Consider the following 18,907-nt stretch of genomic DNA (forward strand, 5'->3'; position numbering starts at 1 on the left):
AGGTCAAGGAAGTGCCTTTTGTAGGTTTGGTGTAAATCAGTTCAGTTGATTTTGAGAAAATAGCCTTTAAATCAATATATATATCTGAGCCAGCTTACGGTACGCTTACCGTACGCTTACGGTAAGCGTACGGTGGCGTGCGCGAGCGCGATTCTGATTGGCTCTTAGATCTTAGTAAACATTCGAATCGGCCGAAACCAGGAAGCGGCGGCCGCCATTTTGTGTATTTCACTCTGAAAAAAAAGAGTGAAAACAAGGAAAGGGGGCAATGAGGAGAGTTACAGACCCCCTAACAATTGTAAGGGGGTCAAAGAAGGACAGAAAAGTACAAAAAAAACATTTATTGATTTTAAAAAAAATCACGGGGTACGCGTACGGTAAGCTCACGGTAAGCGTACGGTAAAAAAAATAAAAATAAATAAATGAAAATCAGATTTAAGAGTTTAGAAATTAGGGAGCTCTAAAAAGAGCTGTTGTGTTTATGGAGTCATTTTTTTAGTGGTACCTACAAGTAAGTACCGATGCAGAGTCTAAGGTTCAAGAGGAAGACTCTGTTCCCTTCATCATTGAAGTGCACACCATCTCCTCTATAAATGTCTTGCATGTCGTAACGCAAGTTGTTGTGGTAAATGGCACCCATACCATAGTCACGGAGGAAAGCAGAAACAGATTTGTTGACGTGCTTTCTTGCTTTGTCAATCTGTGGACAGAAATGATTGGACCAGTTCCATTTTTGCCTTTGGCATATGTTGGAAAACACAAAGGCAGTTTTAGGGAAAAGTGTAAACAGTTGTGCAAAGGTGTCCTTCATAAGCATTTCCAGACCTACCCCAGTCAAAGTGCCTAGGTCATTGCCACCACAGTGCACTATTATGAGGTCAGGGTGTTGGATTTGCATGAAGGATTTCACCAATGGCATCAATTGGTGCCACTTTAACCCTCTCTGACCAATCCATTTAATGTCTACATTTGGCAAAGCAAGGTCTCTCACCATATCTGTTTTCTCTGCAAACTTTTCACTCCAGAAGACATAGCTGTGCCCTACAATCCACACTGTGAACATCTTCAAAGGAGAACTGGATGCACTCAGGAGGTGTCTTTCAGTAGAATGGCAATATGAAAAGAAAGACAGTTTGGAAATGGAGGCATACATATTTTTTACAAAACAAAAAGAACTGATTGGCTGTTTCATACCATTCTAGAAAAAAAACTAGGCTGTATGTGAAAATTAATAGAAGCATGTTTTGTATTGGTACAAAAAAATGTGTAACCAAAGAACAGTACTATGGATTTGCAGTTAGGTTTGAAAAGTCAAGCACTCTTGCTCTGTGGAATTGAAACATTGTGTGTCGAACTTCTGACCTAACTGCACACAGCAGTGTTCCATGAGCTGTTGCTATGGTAGCAGGCAGAAGTCAAGTTGGGGGAAGGGTACTAGGCAGAAGTCAAGTTGGGGGCAGGGTACTTTTGGAAAAGGGTTGGTTTTCAACCAATAGAAATGTGTCATTACATTTGAAAAAAAGGGGGAAGCACTGAGATTTGAAACTTACATGTATATGTGTGGAAAAATAGAGGGAAAGTTTGCCATTATCTGGTTCTGCTGAGAGGAGAGAGGTGTACAGAACAGAGATCCTGGCTCTGATAATCTGCTGTTTGAGTGACACATTTCTTTCACAACTAACTAATTTTAAAGGTGAGTTTACAGTTTGAGAGGGGATGTATGTGGTAACTTAAGAAATGAATAATAGAAATGGGAATTGTTTTTGTTGTAGTTACACATGGTGGATTCATAATGTGTCAGTCTGAAAAAGAGATTTTCACTTGGCCCGAAAAAAAAAGAGCAGTAAGTGTGCTTTCAAATTGGCAAAGAAATTTCGTTTTGGCACTAATGTGAAAACATGACTGTGTGTGCATAGAAGAATTATAGGCAGAAATGTATTGCGTCTTGCTCTGGTGATTTCACAGTTGCAGTAGATGGAAAAGAGGAGCGAATTTTTGGGGGAAGAAGCAGAGGTTTAGCACACACCCATGTGCTTGCCATGTATAGTCATGCACAGTAATTAGAAGCGAGTGGGGTTTTCAGGTTTAAGTCTGTAATGCAAATACATTCAGCATCACTAAGGCTGGTTGCCCCTGCTGGAGTGTAGGCAGTCACAGAGAATACACACGGTGGTGGTCTGAAAAAAAAACTGCTTGGACATGTGCATTTAAATAAATTAAAAAAAAAGGTTTCAGAATGTGTCAGTCTGTAAAAGTGATTTCAAATTGAAAAAAGAGATATACACTTGCCCCCGAAAAAAAAAGAGCAGTAAGTGTGCTTTCAAATTGGCAAAGAAATTTCGTTTTGGCACTAATGTGAAAACATGACTCTGTGTGCATAGAAGAATTATAGGCAGAAATGTATTGCGTCTTGCTCTGGTGATTTCACAGTTGCAGTAGATGGAAAAGAGGAGCGAATTTTTGGGGGATGAAGCAGAGGTTTAGCACACACCCATGTGCTTGCCATGTATAGTCATGCACAGTAATTAGAAGCGAGTGGGGTTTTCAGGTTTAAGTCTGTAATGCAAAAACATTCAGCATCACTAAGGCTGGTTGCCCCTGCTGGAGTGTAGGCAGTCACAGAGAATACACACGGTGGTGGTCTGAAAAAAAAACAGCTTGGACATGTGCATTTAAATAAATTTAAAAAAAAAGGTTTCAGAATGTGTCAGTCTGTAAAAGTGATTTCAAAGTGTAAAAAGAGATTTTCACTTGGCCCGAAAAAAAAAGAGCAGTAAGTGTGCTTTCAAATTGGCAAAGAAATTTCGTTTTGGCACTAATGTGAAAACATGACTCTGTGTGCATAGAAGAATTATAGGCAGAAATGTATTGCGTCTTGCTCTGGTGATTTCACAGTTGCAGTAGATGGAAAAGAGGAGCGAATTTTTGGGGGAAGAAGCAGAGGTTTAGCACACACCCATGTGCTTGCCATGTATAGTCATGCACAGTAATTAGAAGCGAGTGGGGTTTTCAGGTTTAAGTCTGTAATGCAAATACATTCAGCATCACTAAGGCTGGTTGCCCCTGCTGGAGTGTAGGCAGTCACAGAGAATACACACGGTGGTGGTCTGAAAAAAAAACAGCTTGGACATGTGCATTTAAATAAATTTAAAAAAAAGGTTTCAGAATGTGTCAGTCTGTAAAAGTGATTTCAAAGTGTAAAAAGAGATTTTCACTTGGCCCGAAAAAAAAAGAGCAGTAAGTGTGCTTTCAAATTGGCAAAGAAATTTCGTTTTGGCACTAATGTGAAAACATGACTCTGTGTGCATAGAAGAATTATAGGCAGAAATGTATTGCGTCTTGCTCTGGTGATTTCACAGTTGCAGTAGATGGAAAAGAGGAGCGAATTTTTGGGGGAAGAAGCAGAGGTTTAGCACACACCCATGTGCTTGCCATGTATAGTCATGCACAGTAATTAGAAGCGAGTGGGGTTTTCAGGTTTAAGTCTGTAATGCAAAAACATTCAGCATCACTAAGGCTGGTTGCCCCTGCTGGAGTGTAGGCAGTCACAGAGAATACACACGGTGGTGGTCTGAAAAAAAAACAGCTTGGACATGTGCATTTAAATAAATTTAAAAAAAAAGGTTTCAGAATGTGTCAGTCTGTAAAAGTGATTTCAAAGTGTAAAAAGAGATTTTCACTTGGCCCGAAAAAAAAAGAGCAGTAAGTGTGCTTTCAAATTGGCAAAGAAATTTCGTTTTGGCACTAATGTGAAAACATGACTCTGTGTGCATAGAAGAATTATAGGCAGAAATGTATTGCGTCTTGCTCTGGTGATTTCACAGTTGCAGTAGATGGAAAAGAGGAGCGAATTTTTGGGGGAAGAAGCAGAGGTTTAGCACACACCCATGTGCTTGCCATGTATAGTCATGCACAGTAATTAGAAGCGAGTGGGGTTTTCAGGTTTAAGTCTGTAATGCAAATACATTCAGCATCACTAAGGCTGGTTGCCCCTGCTGGAGTGTAGGCAGTCACAGAGAATACACACGGTGGTGGTCTGAAAAAAAAACAGCTTGGACATGTGCATTTAAATAAATTTAAAAAAAAGGTTTCAGAATGTGTCAGTCTGTAAAAGTGATTTCAAAGTGTAAAAAGAGATTTTCACTTGGCCCGAAAAAAAAAGAGCAGTAAGTGTGCTTTCAAATTGGCAAAGAAATTTCGTTTTGGCACTAATGTGAAAACATGACTCTGTGTGCATAGAAGAATTATAGGCAGAAATGTATTGCGTCTTGCTCTGGTGATTTCACAGTTGCAGTAGATGGAAAAGAGGAGCGAATTTTTGGGGGAAGAAGCAGAGGTTTAGCACACACCCATGTGCTTGCCATGTATAGTCATGCACAGTAATTAGAAGCGAGTGGGGTTTTCAGGTTTAAGTCTGTAATGCAAATACATTCAGCATCACTAAGGCTGGTTGCCCCTGCTGGAGTGTAGGCAGTCACAGAGAATACACACGGTGGTGGTCTGAAAAAAAAACAGCTTGGACATGTGCATTTAAATAAATTTAAAAAAAAAGGTTTCAGAATGTGTCAGTCTGTAAAAGTGATTTCAAAGTGTAAAAAGAGATTTTCACTTGGCCCGAAAAAAAAAAGAGCAGTAAGTGTGCTTTCAAATTGGCAAAGAAATTTCGTTTTGGCACTAATGTGAAAACATGACTCTGTGTGCATAGAAGAATTATAGGCAGAAATGTATTGCGTCTTGCTCTGGTGATTTCACAGTTGCAGTAGATGGAAAAGAGGAGCGAATTTTTGGGGGAAGAAGCAGAGGTTTAGCACACACCCATGTGCTTGCCATGTATAGTCATGCACAGTAATTAGAAGCGAGTGGGGTTTTCAGGTTTAAGTCTGTAATGCAAATACATTCAGCATCACTAAGGCTGTTTGCCCCTGCTGGAGTGTAGGCAGTCACAGAGAATACACACGGTGGTGGTCTGAAAAAAAAACTGCTTGGACATGTGCATTTAAATAAATTTAAAAAAAAGGTTTCAGAATGTGTCAGTCTGTAAAAGTGATTTCAAATTGAAAAAAGAGATATACACTTGCCCCCGAAAAAAAAAGAGCAGTAAGTGTGCTTTCAAATTGGCAAAGAAATTTCGTTTTGGCACTAATGTGAAAACATGACTCTGTGTGCATAGAAGAATTATAGGCAGAAATGTATTGCGTCTTGCTCTGGTGATTTCACAGTTGCAGTAGATGGAAAAGAGGAGCGAATTTTTGGGGGAAGAAGCAGAGGTTTAGCACACACCCATGTGCTTGCCATGTATAGTCATGCACAGTAATTAGAAGCGAGTGGGGTTTTCAGGTTTAAGTCTGTAATGCAAATACATTCAGCATCACTAAGGCTGGTTGCCCCTGCTGGAGTGTAGGCAGTCACAGAGAATGCACACGGTGGTGGTCTGAAAAAAAAACTGCTTGGACATGTGCATTTAAATAAATTAAAAAAAAAGGTTTCAGAATGTGTCAGTCTGTAAAAGTGATTTCAAATTGAAAAAAGAGATATACACTTGCCCCCGAAAAAAAAAGAGCAGTAAGTGTGCTTTCAAATTGGCAAAGAAATTTCGTTTTGGCACTAATGTGAAAACATGACTCTGTGTGCATAGAAGAATTATAGGCAGAAATGTATTGCGTCTTGCTCTGGTGATTTCACAGTTGCAGTAGATGGAAAAGAGGAGCGAATTTTTGGGGGAAGAAGCAGAGGTTTAGCACACACCCATGTGCTTGCCATGTATAGTCATGCACAGTAATTAGAAGCGAGTGGGGTTTTCAGGTTTAAGTCTGTAATGCAAATACATTCAGCATCACTAAGGCTGGTTGCCCCTGCTGGAGTGTAGGCAGTCACAGAGAATACACACGGTGGTGGTCTGAAAAAAAAACAGCTTGGACATGTGCATTTAAATAAATTTTAAAAAAAAGGTTTCAGAATGTGTCAGTCTGTAAAAGTGATTTCAAAGTGTAAAAAGAGATTTTCACTTGGCCCGAAAAAAAAAGAGCAGTAAGTGTGCTTTCAAATTGGCAAAGAAATTTCGTTTTGGCACTAATGTGAAAACATGACTCTGTGTGCATAGAAGAATTATAGGCAGAAATGTATTGCGTCTTGCTCTGGTGATTTCACAGTTGCAGTAGATGGAAAAGAGGAGCGAATTTTTGGGGGAAGAAGCAGAGGTTTAGCACACACCCATGTGCTTGCCATGTATAGTCATGCACAGTAATTAGAAGCGAGTGGGGTTTTCAGGTTTAAGTCTGTAATGCAAATACATTCAGCATCACTAAGGCTGGTTGCCCCTGCTGGAGTGTAGGCAGTCACAGAGAATACACACGGTGGTGGTCTGAAAAAAAAACAGCTTGGTTTCATAATGTGACAGTTTGTTATACAGATTTTCACTTGCCCAAAAAAAAAGAGGAGTTTGTGTGCATTCAAATTGGCAAAGAAATTTCGTTTTGTGACTATTGTGAAAAGAAATGTAGTAATATATTTAAATACAATAAAGAATTTTTTTTTTAGTTTTTTTGCAGGTATTGCTGAAGAACAGTGAACAAAATTTAAGATGCCTACAAAATCTCGAGTTCAAAAAACGCTAAAAAAAAAACTATATTTGAGGACAACTGGAGGACCAAAGTTAGTAGAAGATGCTGATGTTGGGAAAAAGAAAAAATCTTCTGGTAAGCAAAAAAGACAATTCCTAAACAAAATATTGAAAACAAACAAAAATGTACAAAATGTCTGTTCTCGGAAAAATGTAACAAAACCTACAGAACAGCAAAAAATTGAGGATTTAGTTAATGCAAATATACCTTCTGCAATTGAAAAGTTTAACATAAACAGAAAAACAGCATTTAAAGAGATACGTAGAAAAATGTTTCAGAGAAGAGTTATGTCCAATTTGATAAAGGATATAAAGAAATATAAGCAAAAGGCTAAATATTATAAGAGAAAAAAAGAAATTGAAGCCATTGCAGCAAAGGCATTAGAATTAAAAAGGAAACTATTCATATTAATTTTGAATAGGATGCGTACATTAGATAAAATGGTTAATGTACTGAAATCACAAAGCAAAAGCAAAAGAGTAGTGAACAGAACAAATTTTTGTAAAGTGTTTTTAGGAAAGTGGATGCATAGCTCAAGTAGTGAACCTTTTTTTAATGAAGAGAGCTATTTTCAAAGTAATAGTTTGCTGCATGCAGTTGACACCAGAGGTCGTTCATACGAAGTAAAAAATGGTTGCATAATGGAGAAGGAGATAATGGTTCCAAGAGATGAGGTACAAGTGATGGCAGATGAGGCAATGGGGAGACGTCCTAAAGCCCCAGTGTACACTTGGAATTGTAGTAGTATTTGCACTGTGCGTCAGGAATCTATTGACAGATTTCGAGAGTTTCTAAGAGAATATAGTAAAAAAAGTGTAAAACAAAAGATTAAGGTGCTTCAAAGTCTGGATCCATGCAGAGTGAGAGAGAATACTGGTTTGCAGGGTCATTCTCTTGCTTGTCTATCTAGAAAAGTGTGCAATAGTGTTTTCCATCATTTTAGGATGCTGGCTGTTCATCATACTGAAATGAGAAAGTTTGTGAGACGGTTGTATTTTGCCAAAAGTCCAGCAATAAAGTTAAATGAATTGAATAGGGCTCTGTTCCGAGGAACGGTATCAGATGTAGAGAAGGTTGTTGATGAAATTCAGTTTTGTTACTTTGGTCCTGAACAAAACAGTGCAGAGAAGGACACAGTAAATGAGGCAGAAGTGGAAGAGAATGTAGAACCTTGTGTAAGTAAGACATTTAATGATCACATAACAAAATTTGCAATAGTCTCTAATGAAAGACCAAATGTTACTTGTATTTGTTGCCGCAGAACTCATTATAGAAAACAAACTAGGAATGTTGATCTCTACAGAAAGAGTGAAAATGAAGATAATTATAAGTGGATGGATTTTGCAACATATATATTTCTTGAAAATTGTTTTGAATTGGGTGAAGATCAGCGTATTTGTAAATACTGCTACAACAAGTTAGAGGAAAATAGAATGCCGACCAGAGCTGTACATAATAATTTAGAATTGGATGCTATTCCTGCTGAACTTTCTGAATTAAATACATATGAGTCTATACTCATTCAATGTGTTCATCCGTTCCAGACCATAGTACGTATGGAGCCCAAAACTGGTAAATTACCTCCTTCAGATTTACTGAGAGGTTTAAAAGGTAGAGTGGTGTATTTGCCCTTGGATTTGAAAAAAAATATGGAAACTATTGATGCGGATACTTTGGAAACTGAACCATTAATTATTCTGGTTAATGGTGTACCTACAAAGAATAAGAAGATTTGGCAGGAGCTGGTAGATGTGCGGAAAGTACAAAGAGCAAATTTGTATTTGAAAAAAAATAACAAATGGTATGAATCAATTTATATAGTAGAAGAAGAAGAAGAAGAAGATTTACAAGGAGATACAGAAACACCAAGTGGACAAATTGAAAAAGTGGACAAGTCAAAGGAAGAAGAAATTTATGAACATTTTAGCATACATCCTCTCCATTCGAAAGAAGTTATGGGAGACAATATTGATCTCTTTCAGATGAAGAAAGCAAAAGGAAATCCCGTGAGTGTATGGGAGGAGAGCTTGGAAGCTCGATGTTTTCCCCAGCTGTTTCCTAAAGGAAAAGGAGGACGATACGATGAACGTCCGGAACAGATTCCAGCTTCTGAGTATCGGACTACAAGACTATATGCTGAAGATCCCAGATTTCGACAAAGTATCCCTTATTTGTTCCATCTTTTATTTGAAAGCGACTTGTCTGCACTGTCTTATGCAGTAAATCACATTTTAAAAAGTGGAGTACATTTACAAAATGTGTCTGCTAAGGATTTTATGGAGAAAGTGCAGCACCGAGATGATCATTTGGAAACACAACTGATCAATCTGATGGCTTGTCAGCGTGGGACAAATGAATATTGGTACCGACGCCATGGTGAACTAAAATGCATGTTACGCAATTTAGGAACACCAACATGGTTCCTTACCCTAAGCTGCGCCGAGTACGCTTGGGATGATTTACTGGATTTTCTACGAGAGGCCAATTCAAACATTGAAAACATCGAATACAAGACAGCAGGAGAACTGTGCTCATTGGATCCGGTTAATGTTTGCAGATATTTCAATCATAGATTTGAGGCTATGATGTCCTTCATCTGCAATAAAAAAAATCCACCCCTTGGAGAAGTAGTGGATTTCTTTTGGAGAAAAGAGTACCAGGCAAGAGGTGCTCCTCATATTCATATGCTGCTGTGGATCAAGGATGCCCCAAAGTTTGGAACAGATACTGATGAAGCAGTGTTATCTTACATTGAAGAATATGCAACATGTGCTATACCTAAAAGCACAGAAGAGTACAAGTTAAAGGAGCAAGTTCTACGTTTCCAAAGTCATCGGTGTGGAAAATACTGTCGACGGAAATACAAGAGCAAAGAAAAATACTACACTAAATGTCGATTTGGATTTCCTAGACCTGTTCTTACAAATGGAAGAGTCAACAGTTTTATGTCAGCTGTGAGACATACTATCACAAGAAAATCACCTAAGAATACCTACAACCTTAAAAGAAAAGAAGAATCAAAAAATATAAATGACTACAACCCAGTCATTTTATCCATGTGGAACGCTAACATGGATATACAGTATGTTGCTGACAATTCCATTGCTGTTGCTCGATATGTAACGTCTTACATTACGAAATCAGAAAAAACAGAATTGAAGGAAATGTGGGAAGAGATTTCTCACGAGAAGACTGTCAGTAAGAAGCTGTACAGTTTCAGTTTGAAGATGTTATCGCATCGAGAAATTGGATCCTACGAATGTTCAGATAGATTATCTTCTGCAAGTCTCTACTCGAAGTCAAGAAGAATAATTTGGGCAAGTTTAGGCCTTGCAGCAATGAGAAATCGGGTACTGAAATCTGTTGGAGAAATTGAATATTTGGCACAGTTCGAACCTGAAAGTACAGATATATTGAAAACAAACATGTTGGACACATATTATCCCAAGAGAAGTCATCATCTGGAGAACATGTGTCTCTATGAAGTGCTGCAGAACTACATTTATTCACGGAAAGCTGCAGAAGACATCAATAATGGAAAATATAAAGTCGTTGGTGAAGAAGGATGTTTGGTGAAGCAAACCAAAGGAAGTTTGATAAATCACCGGAAGCTGAGTTGCGACACTACCGACAAGAAAGAATTTTACTACTTGGCTCTTTTACAGTTGTTTAAACCATGGCGTTCAGAGGATGAACTACTGGGAGAATTCCAGAGCTATGAAGATTCTTTTAATGCTTGCAAAGACAGCATACAATGCAGTACATTCTCAACTTATCTGCAAATGTTAAATGAAGAAATTGAACAGGAAACTACAATTGCAGCAGAAATTGCTAGAGACAGTTCTCAGGACAGCCAAAGTTCAGGAACATACAGTCAAGATCCCCTAGGACAACCAATCGTTGAAAATGAAGCATCAATAGCCATGAATGAAGTGGAAACGGCTATGAATCAAGCTCAAGAAGAATTTATAGACTTAGAAAATTTGGAAAGACAACTGAATCAAGAGCAGCAACAAATTTATGAAGAGATCAAAAACAAAATTGATCACGGATTTCTACATGAAAAAAAAGAGTGCTCATGCACATCATTTCATCCAATCAGGATGTATGTAAGCGGACAAGCTGGCACTGGAAAAAGTTTCCTAATTAAAGTCATCAGAAGCTACCTAAAGCAAAAAACAGATTCTACTTTGTCTTGTGTGGTTACTGCTCCAACTGGGTTAGCAGCATATAACATAAAAGGAATCACCTTACATCGTTTGCTAATGTTACCAGTGGAGCATGAGAACAAAATACAATTCAACAAGCTAACTGGAGAAGCATGCTTGGAAGTTTCAAGAGTATTGAAGAAGATGCAAGTTCTCATTATTGATGAGGTGAGCATGGTATCAAACTTAATGCTTGCCTTTGTGCATTTAAGAATGCAGCAAATTTTGAAGACAGACTATGACGTGTTATTTGGTGGAAAACACGTCATAGTTTTTGGGGATCTTTTGCAACTTACTCCGGTTAAAGGACAACCAGTGTTTAATACTGTGACACATGAAGACACGAAGAAGTCATTGGGAAGCATCGGTAATACAAATATTTGGTCCTTCTTTGAGTACAAGGAACTTACAACTAATATGAGGCAAGCAAACGATGAAGAATATGGAAGTATTCTGAAAGATATCAGGATTGGACTACTCACAGAAGCTGGCAAAAAAGCATTACAGACTCGGCTGCTACATAATTTATTTCCAAAGGAAGAAATAGTTGCAGAGAAGATATACAAGAACATTGCAGAAAACAAAAGTGTCATCTGCTTAATGCCAACTCTACGTGAATGCTCAATATTCAATGAGGAGCTTTTGAAATTGGAAAAGGAAGAGATCAGGAAATTGGAAGCAGTGGACAAAATTGAGGATGGAAGAATTACTGTCACAGTAACAGGCAAACTGAAAAATAAATTGGACTCACTAGAGAAGAACATCTCCAAAACAGCAGGATTAGAAAAAAATCTATATGTTTGCATGAACTGTAGAGTGTTTTTAAGGAGAAATTTGGATGTTGAAAAAGGCTTAGTAAATGGAGCGATGGGAAGAGTTGTGGGTTTTATTAATTATCAGAAAAAAGATGGAATTGAATGGTTAAAAATAAAATTTGATCAGATAGAGGAAGTTAAAGACATTTGTCGTTGTTCAGTTCGTTTCATGCTTGTGAAAGACTTATATGTACGTAGGAAGCAGTTTCCGTTTTCTCTAGCATATGCTGTAACTATTCACAAGTCTCAAGGATTGACTGTAGATTGTGCATTTGTGAACATTGGATCTAGTGTGTTCAAAGAAGGTATGGCATATGTTGCTTTGTCACGAGTCAAAACATTATCAGGTTTATTCATGATAGACTTCGATGACTCAAAAGTTAGTGCTGATACAAACTGTGTAAAGGAGTATAATAGATTAAGAAGAAGCTATGCTCCTCATTTAGGTCAGTATCCTGTGTTGGAGAAACGTGTAGTTTCTCGTAAAAGGAGAAATGAGAATATCTGTAATGAAGATGTAGAGAAGAGGAAAAAAAAGAGGAGTGATGTAATTGCAAGCAAAAAGAATAAGGAAAATGAAGAACAGGTTGTAGGATGTCATTTTGAAAATAGCTCTGGTGTCAACTGCTATGCAAATGTAGTGCTGAATGTTGCTTTTTATCTGGAAAGTTTGCAAGAGCAGATAATAATAAATCAGGGAAAAAGATTCTGTTCAGAGCTCAGTCTCCTTTTTCAAAAGCTGAGTAAAGATAAAACTCAAATAGAAAGTGCTACTGATATTAGAAAACTTTTAGATGTATGTTCAGGACGAACACAGTTTTCTCAAAATGAACAGCAAGATGCTCACGAATTTTTGATGTATTTTCTTCAGGTAGTGGAAGAAGAAGGAGTTCCCATTGACATTTTTTTTGGTCTCTCTTATAAATGGGAACATAGTTGTGATAATTGTTATAATATAAGTGGTTCTATTGTTGATAATGAAAGGTTTATTTATTTGACATTGCCAGAGAGTAAAACAGTCACTTTTGCAAACTTAGTTAAAGATGCTAATCATAGCATGAAATGTGGTGAGTGTAATTCTGACATGTTATCAACATTAATTTTAAGGGAATACGGACAGTATGTAATTTTAATGATGCAACGATGTAGAGCTGATGGATCAAAATTGGATACTTTAATAAAGAAGTTTACAGGACAGCAATTATCAATTTCAGGAAAAACTTTTGTAACTGTTGCAATAATTTTCCATGATGGACCTACTGTTACTTCTGGACATTACACAGTTTATCTAAAATGTGAAAAAGGATGGACACTGTGTAATGATTCCCAATTGATTTTCAAACAACGTTTGCCTTTTGATTTAGCAAATTCCTATCTAATCTTCCTGAAACCTAAATTTTAGAGAGACTTGGCAAGATCTGGACAAAATAATTTTACCATTTTACAGGATTACCATTGCAATTTTGTAGAAAAAAGATTTTTAAAATTATCATTTGGCCTAAAGGAAAGATAACCAATTGTAATGTGGACTTTTTAAATTTTTAATGCAATTTTGAAAAACCAATAATTTAGAGATTATCGGTAACTTCTGCACATTTTAAATTTTGGAATGTTATTGGACTGCCACTGGAAATTTTTTCAAAAATAATTTCAAAAATTACTATTTGGCCATGTGGAAAAGTAAGCAATTCTATTGTGGACTAAATAAATTATTCGAAAAATTTTCGTGAACCAAAATGTTACAGAGAATCGGTGAGATCTGGACAGATTAAACTTTAGAATTTTAATGGTTTTCCCTTGGAAATTTATTCCAGGGAAAGAATAAAAAATACTATTTGGCCTAAAGGAAATAAAATCAGATGTATTTTGGAGTTATTTGAGATATATTATTGTGAATGTACTTCTGAAACAAAAATATCAGACGGTATTTTAAAGAAAAAAGTATTGTTTTTAGATGACATTTTTAAAAAATAATATGCATTTCTGTAATGATAAGTTTAAGTGAGAAGAGATTCTGGGCTTTTTTAATACAATCTTTGAGATTGTTATTTTTTTTTGCCCGCTGTAAAATGATGAATGCAATTGCTTTCACAATTTATAGTGAAATGCAATATATTCTGAAAACAGCAAAAATAAGGCAAAAATATTTTTTGGGAAAAAATGTAAATATGTGTACTGTATTATAAAATGTTTTAAAAATATTAATACTTTTTTCTTTTTTTTCAGATCGATATAGAAAATTTTCGTAAACTACAACCATTTTAAAAACTATTTTTAAAAAAAACAAATGAATAAATATTTTTTTCAGTGAGTATGGTAAGTCAATAGTAATAATTGTAGTCTTTCAAGGACCTTGTAATGTGAAAAATGATTTTTAGTGTTTTTTTTAAAAAATAAAAAAAAAGGTACGCTTACCGTACGCGTACGGTAAAAAAAAAAAAAGTTTTTTAAAAAAAATGTAAAAAAAAGATGAAAGATAAGGTTGGCTCTTAAAAGAACCGTTGTGTTCATGCAGGGACAGAGGAAAGGAACCATGGGAAAATCATTCAAAGCTACAAATGTGCTGATCTATTTTGTTATTCACTAGGGAAACACTGGTCTCCCTATAACAAATTAGAGCTTTACAAAATGTGCAATGAATATCAACCTTCCGAAATCGAGGGTTCATTTCCAGAGGGCCAGCAAAAGGAGATTCTCCCCCCACAGATGAAGGGCTCACCTGAGCTGCAGAAGAAGGAGTAAGCTCTGCAGGTGATGGTCCAGGCTGAGCTGCTGTGGATGTACTGGCTCGTCTTTCTGAAGAGTTACCTCCAAAAAGTTGAGCATGTGTCCTTTTGTGTACATCCTTGAGGTGCCTCATCATGGTGTGATTCCCAAAGGAATACTTCCTGTCAGGATTACCTCTAGAAAGTACACGCTTACACAGCTTGCAAGTAACTAAGGGTGCATTCACCTTTTGCTGGCCTTCTGGAAAAGTAAAATAATCCCAAACATAAGAAGGTTTTACTTTCCTCGTTCTCTGCCTCAAGACAGTGCTGCTGGTGCTAGCCTCACTCTCAGAAGAGCTCTGCTGTTCTGCCATCGTATCCCAAAGACAAACCAGCTCCTTCTCCCAAGGGATCACAAGCAGAAATGAGGGGAATGGGTGTGGTGTAGGAGAGTTCTAGAACTGAAAGTAGTTTCAACCAATCAAAAGTTGTGTTTCAAGATCACATGACCTACCGTACGCTTACGGTACGCTTACGGTGCGCTTACGGCAAAAAGTACGCGTGCGCGTAAAAAAGACACGCGCTTGCGCACATGCGCATAACAGTCATTTCCCGGCACTTCCGCGTAACGTGCGCGTGTTGCGTAAGCGCGCACGCGTCCCACGCGCAGTACGCGCGGCTACGCAAAGTGCGTAACTATACGCAAGCAGCGTAGATAGATTACGGACGTTGCGTAAACCGTACGCTTACCGTGAGCTTACGGTACGCGTACTATAAAAAAAAAAAAAAAAAAAAAAAAAATCTGGAAATAAATTTTACATGTTTATTTTAAAAAATATATATAAAAAAAATATTTAAGGATTTTAAAAATTAAAGCATAGTCTTTATAAAAGATAAGAAAATTAAAATAAAAATATGTTTGAAAAAAATGAAGAATATAAAAAAAAAATAGCATTTAAAAAACCTTGCAAATTCACTGAAAAAACCATGGGTTTCACACACGTTATAGTTAGGAATTAGCATTTAAAAAACCTTGCAAATTCACTGAAAAAACCATGGGTTTCACACACGTTATAGTTAGGAATTAGCATTTAAAAAACCTTAGAAATTCACTGAAAAAACCATAGGTTTCACACACGTTATAGTTAGGAATTAGCATTTAAAAAACCTTAGAAATTTAGTGAAAAAACCATAGGTTTCACACATGTTATAGTTAGCTGGACATTTTACTCGTAAAAAACCAATGAAATTGCCCCGTTATAGTTAGTTCAGCTAACTATAACTCGCGCGCCCGCAATGCACTGCTGATGACGTCACATATTACATCACTCATGACATGGTCAGTGACATCACTCATGACATCACTGATGACATCTCAAATGACATCACTGATGACATCACTGATGACATCATCCAGTGAATGTGTGTTATTCTGAAAATTAAATATGTTTTATATATGTATATCTCATGGTCGATGGAAGAATAAATGGGTATATAAGTGTCTAAATGGATGATTTGTTTTTGAAAAATTGATTGTGTAACTGACTGATTAAGTGTATCATAGTGAATACATGGCTTAGTGAGTAATGTTTAAATATGTAAATATCTGTATCAGTCTCTCACTTTGTGTATAAGTGGCTGCATGGGTTGGTGAGTAGCTACATGGGTGCCTATTTAGGTTATTAGTTGTTTTTTTGAGTATCAGTCTGAGTGTCTGCATGGTTCGGTGGGGGGTATTACGTAGTGCATCGGTGCATGAATGAGTGACTCACTGTTTGTATGTGTTGAACACAGCATGTGTGCAGGACTGTATGGGTGGATGAGTGTGTGTATGGGTGTGTTAGTGAGTGAATGACTGTCTCAATAGTGTCTTCAGGAGTAACTACATACGTTTTAAACTAGTATATGTGACTATTGGTGTATATATGTGAGTATATGTGAAAGTGAGAGATTGAAAGAGTTCCTGTATAAATAAGTATGTGTTTCTATAAGTGATTGTTTAAAAGACTTGGGTGCCGATCACGATCCGGCAAAAAATTTCCCCGTGCGACTCGTATCGGGTCTTTTTACCGTACGAATCGTACAAATGCCGTACGAACTGGCAATCACGATTCGCATGGTAAAAAGTCCATACGACCCGCACCGGGAATCATTCCCCACACGTCCTCGGGTCGGAAAATGTGTCCGACACGTCCTCGGACGATTTACCGTACAAACGTAAAAATCCAAGTCCGACCGAGGAATCACGATCCATCCCGTGCGTCCGAGCCTACAACCGTATGGAAAAAACACCGTCCGCACCGAACACCAATAGCAACCATGGAGACATGTGCCCGCATACGCGCCCAACACTCCCCCCAGCCCCCGTACGTCCGAGACGTACCCCCCGTATATGTATACCCCCACCCGTCTATGTACCCCCCCCACCCCTGTACGTGTCGTACCACCGTCAATGTAAACCCCCCCACCCCTGTACGTGTCGTACCACCGTCCATGTACACCCCAGTACGTTCCAGTCGTACCCCCACCTCAGTACGTGTCGTACCACCGTCAATGTACACCCCCCCACCCCTGTACGTGTCGTACCACCGTCAATGTACACCCCCCCACCCCTGTACGTGTCGTACCACCGTCCATGTACACCCCAGTACGTTCCAGTCGTACCCCCACCCCAGTACGTGTCGTACCACCGTCAATGTAAACCCCCCCACCCCTGTACGTGTCGTACCACCGTCTATGTACACCCCAGTACGTTCCAGTTGCACCCCCACCCCAGTACGTGTCGTACCCCCCGTGTACCTACACCCCAGTACGTTCGAGCCACACCCCCACCCCAGTACGTGTCACAGCCCCGTCTACCTACACCCCATTACGTTCCACTCGTACCCCCACCCCAGTACGTGTCGTACCACCGTCAATGTACACCCCCCCACCCCTGTACGTGTCGTACCACCGTCCATGTACACCCCAGTACGTTCCAGTCGTACCCCCACCCCAGTACGTGTCGTACCACCGTCAATGTACACCCCCCCACCCCTGTACGTGTCGTACCACCGTCCATGTACACCCCAGTACGTTCCAGTCGTACCCCCACCCCAGTACGTGTCGTACCACCGTCAATGTAAACCCCCCCACCCCTGTACGTGTCGTACCACCGTCTATGTACACCCCAGTACGTTCCAGTTGCACCCCCACCCCAGTACGTGTCGTACCCCCCGTGTACCTACACCCCAGTACGTTCGAGCCACACCCCCACCCCAGTACGTGTCACAGCCCCGTCTACCTACACCCCATTACGTTCCACTCGTACCCCCACCCCAGTACGTGTCGTACCACCGTCAATGTACACCCCCCCACCCCTGTACGTGTCGTACCACCGTCCATGTACACCCCAGTACGTTCCAGTCGTACCCCCACCCCAGTACGTGTCGTACCACCGTCAATGTACACCCCCCCACCCCTGTACGTGTCGTACCACCGTCCATGTACACCCCAGTACGTTCCAGTCGTACCCCCACCCCAGTACGTGTCGTACCACCGTCAATGTAAACCCCCCCACCCCTGTACGTGTCGTACCACCGTCTATGTACACCCCAGTACGTTCCAGTTGCACCCCCACCCCAGTACGTGTCGTACCCCCCGTGTACCTACACCCCAGTACGTTCGAGCCACACCCCCACCCCAGTACGTGTCACAGCCCCGTCTACCTACACCCCATTACGTTCCACTCGTACCCCCACCCCAGTACGTGTCGTACCACCGTCAATGTACACCCCCCCACCCCTGTACGTGTCGTACCACCGTCCATGTACACCCCAGTACGTTCCAGTCGTACCCCCACCCCAGTACGTGTCGTACCACCGTCAATGTACACCCCCCCACCCCTGTACGTGTCGTACCACCGTCCATGTACACCCCAGTACGTTCCAGTCGTACCCCCACCCCAGTACGTGTCGTACCACCGTCAATGTACACCCCCCCACCCCTGTACGTGTCGTACCACCGTCTATGTACACCCCATTACGTTCCAGTTGCACCCCCACCCCAGTACGTGTCGTACCCCCCGTGTACCTACACCCCAGTACGTTCGAGCCACACCCCCACCCCAGTACGTGTCGTACCACCGTCAATGTACACCCCCCCACCCCTGTACGTGTCGTACCACCGTCCATGTACACCCCAGTACGTTCCAGTCGTACCCCCACCCCAGTACGTGTCGTACCACCGTCAATGTACACCCCCCCACCCCTGTACGTGTCGTACCACCGTCAATGTAAACCCCCCCACCCCTGTACGTGTCGTACCACCGTCCATGTACACCCCAGTACGTTCCAGTCGTACCCCCACCCCAGTACGTTCCTGGCGCACCCCCAACACAACCTCCTAAGTACGGAGCGCACCCCATGCCCCAACATCACAACCGCATGTACGAGTCGTGCAAAGCCACACACAAGGACCAAATCGTACAACCAAATGGCCCATGTACACACCGTACACACGCTCAAAACGCACGTACACAACAAGGACAAAACAAAACAACTCAACAATACACCATT

At 39.9% G+C, this 18,907-nt stretch overlaps 1 protein-coding gene across 1 annotated transcript in view; it reads left to right on the plus strand.

The window, feature by feature from the left end:
* Positions 1 to 1,583: 1,583 nt before the first annotated feature.
* Positions 1,584 to 18,907, plus strand: part of LOC146868812 (uncharacterized) — a 35,328-nt gene continuing 18,004 nt past the window's right edge. The window contains exons 1-2 of the mRNA XM_085624266.1: positions 1,584 to 1,693; positions 6,538 to 11,779. Of these exons, the coding sequence (XP_085480392.1) occupies positions 6,581 to 11,779 (5,199 nt within the window). The 5' untranslated portion in view covers positions 1,584 to 1,693; positions 6,538 to 6,580. The remainder of the gene's footprint in view (positions 1,694 to 6,537; positions 11,780 to 18,907) is intronic.

The sequence above is a fragment of the Triturus cristatus genome, chromosome 1_2, assembly GCF_964204655.1.
Source record: "Triturus cristatus chromosome 1_2, aTriCri1.1, whole genome shotgun sequence".
Classification (NCBI taxonomy): Eukaryota; Metazoa; Chordata; class Amphibia; order Caudata; family Salamandridae; genus Triturus; species Triturus cristatus.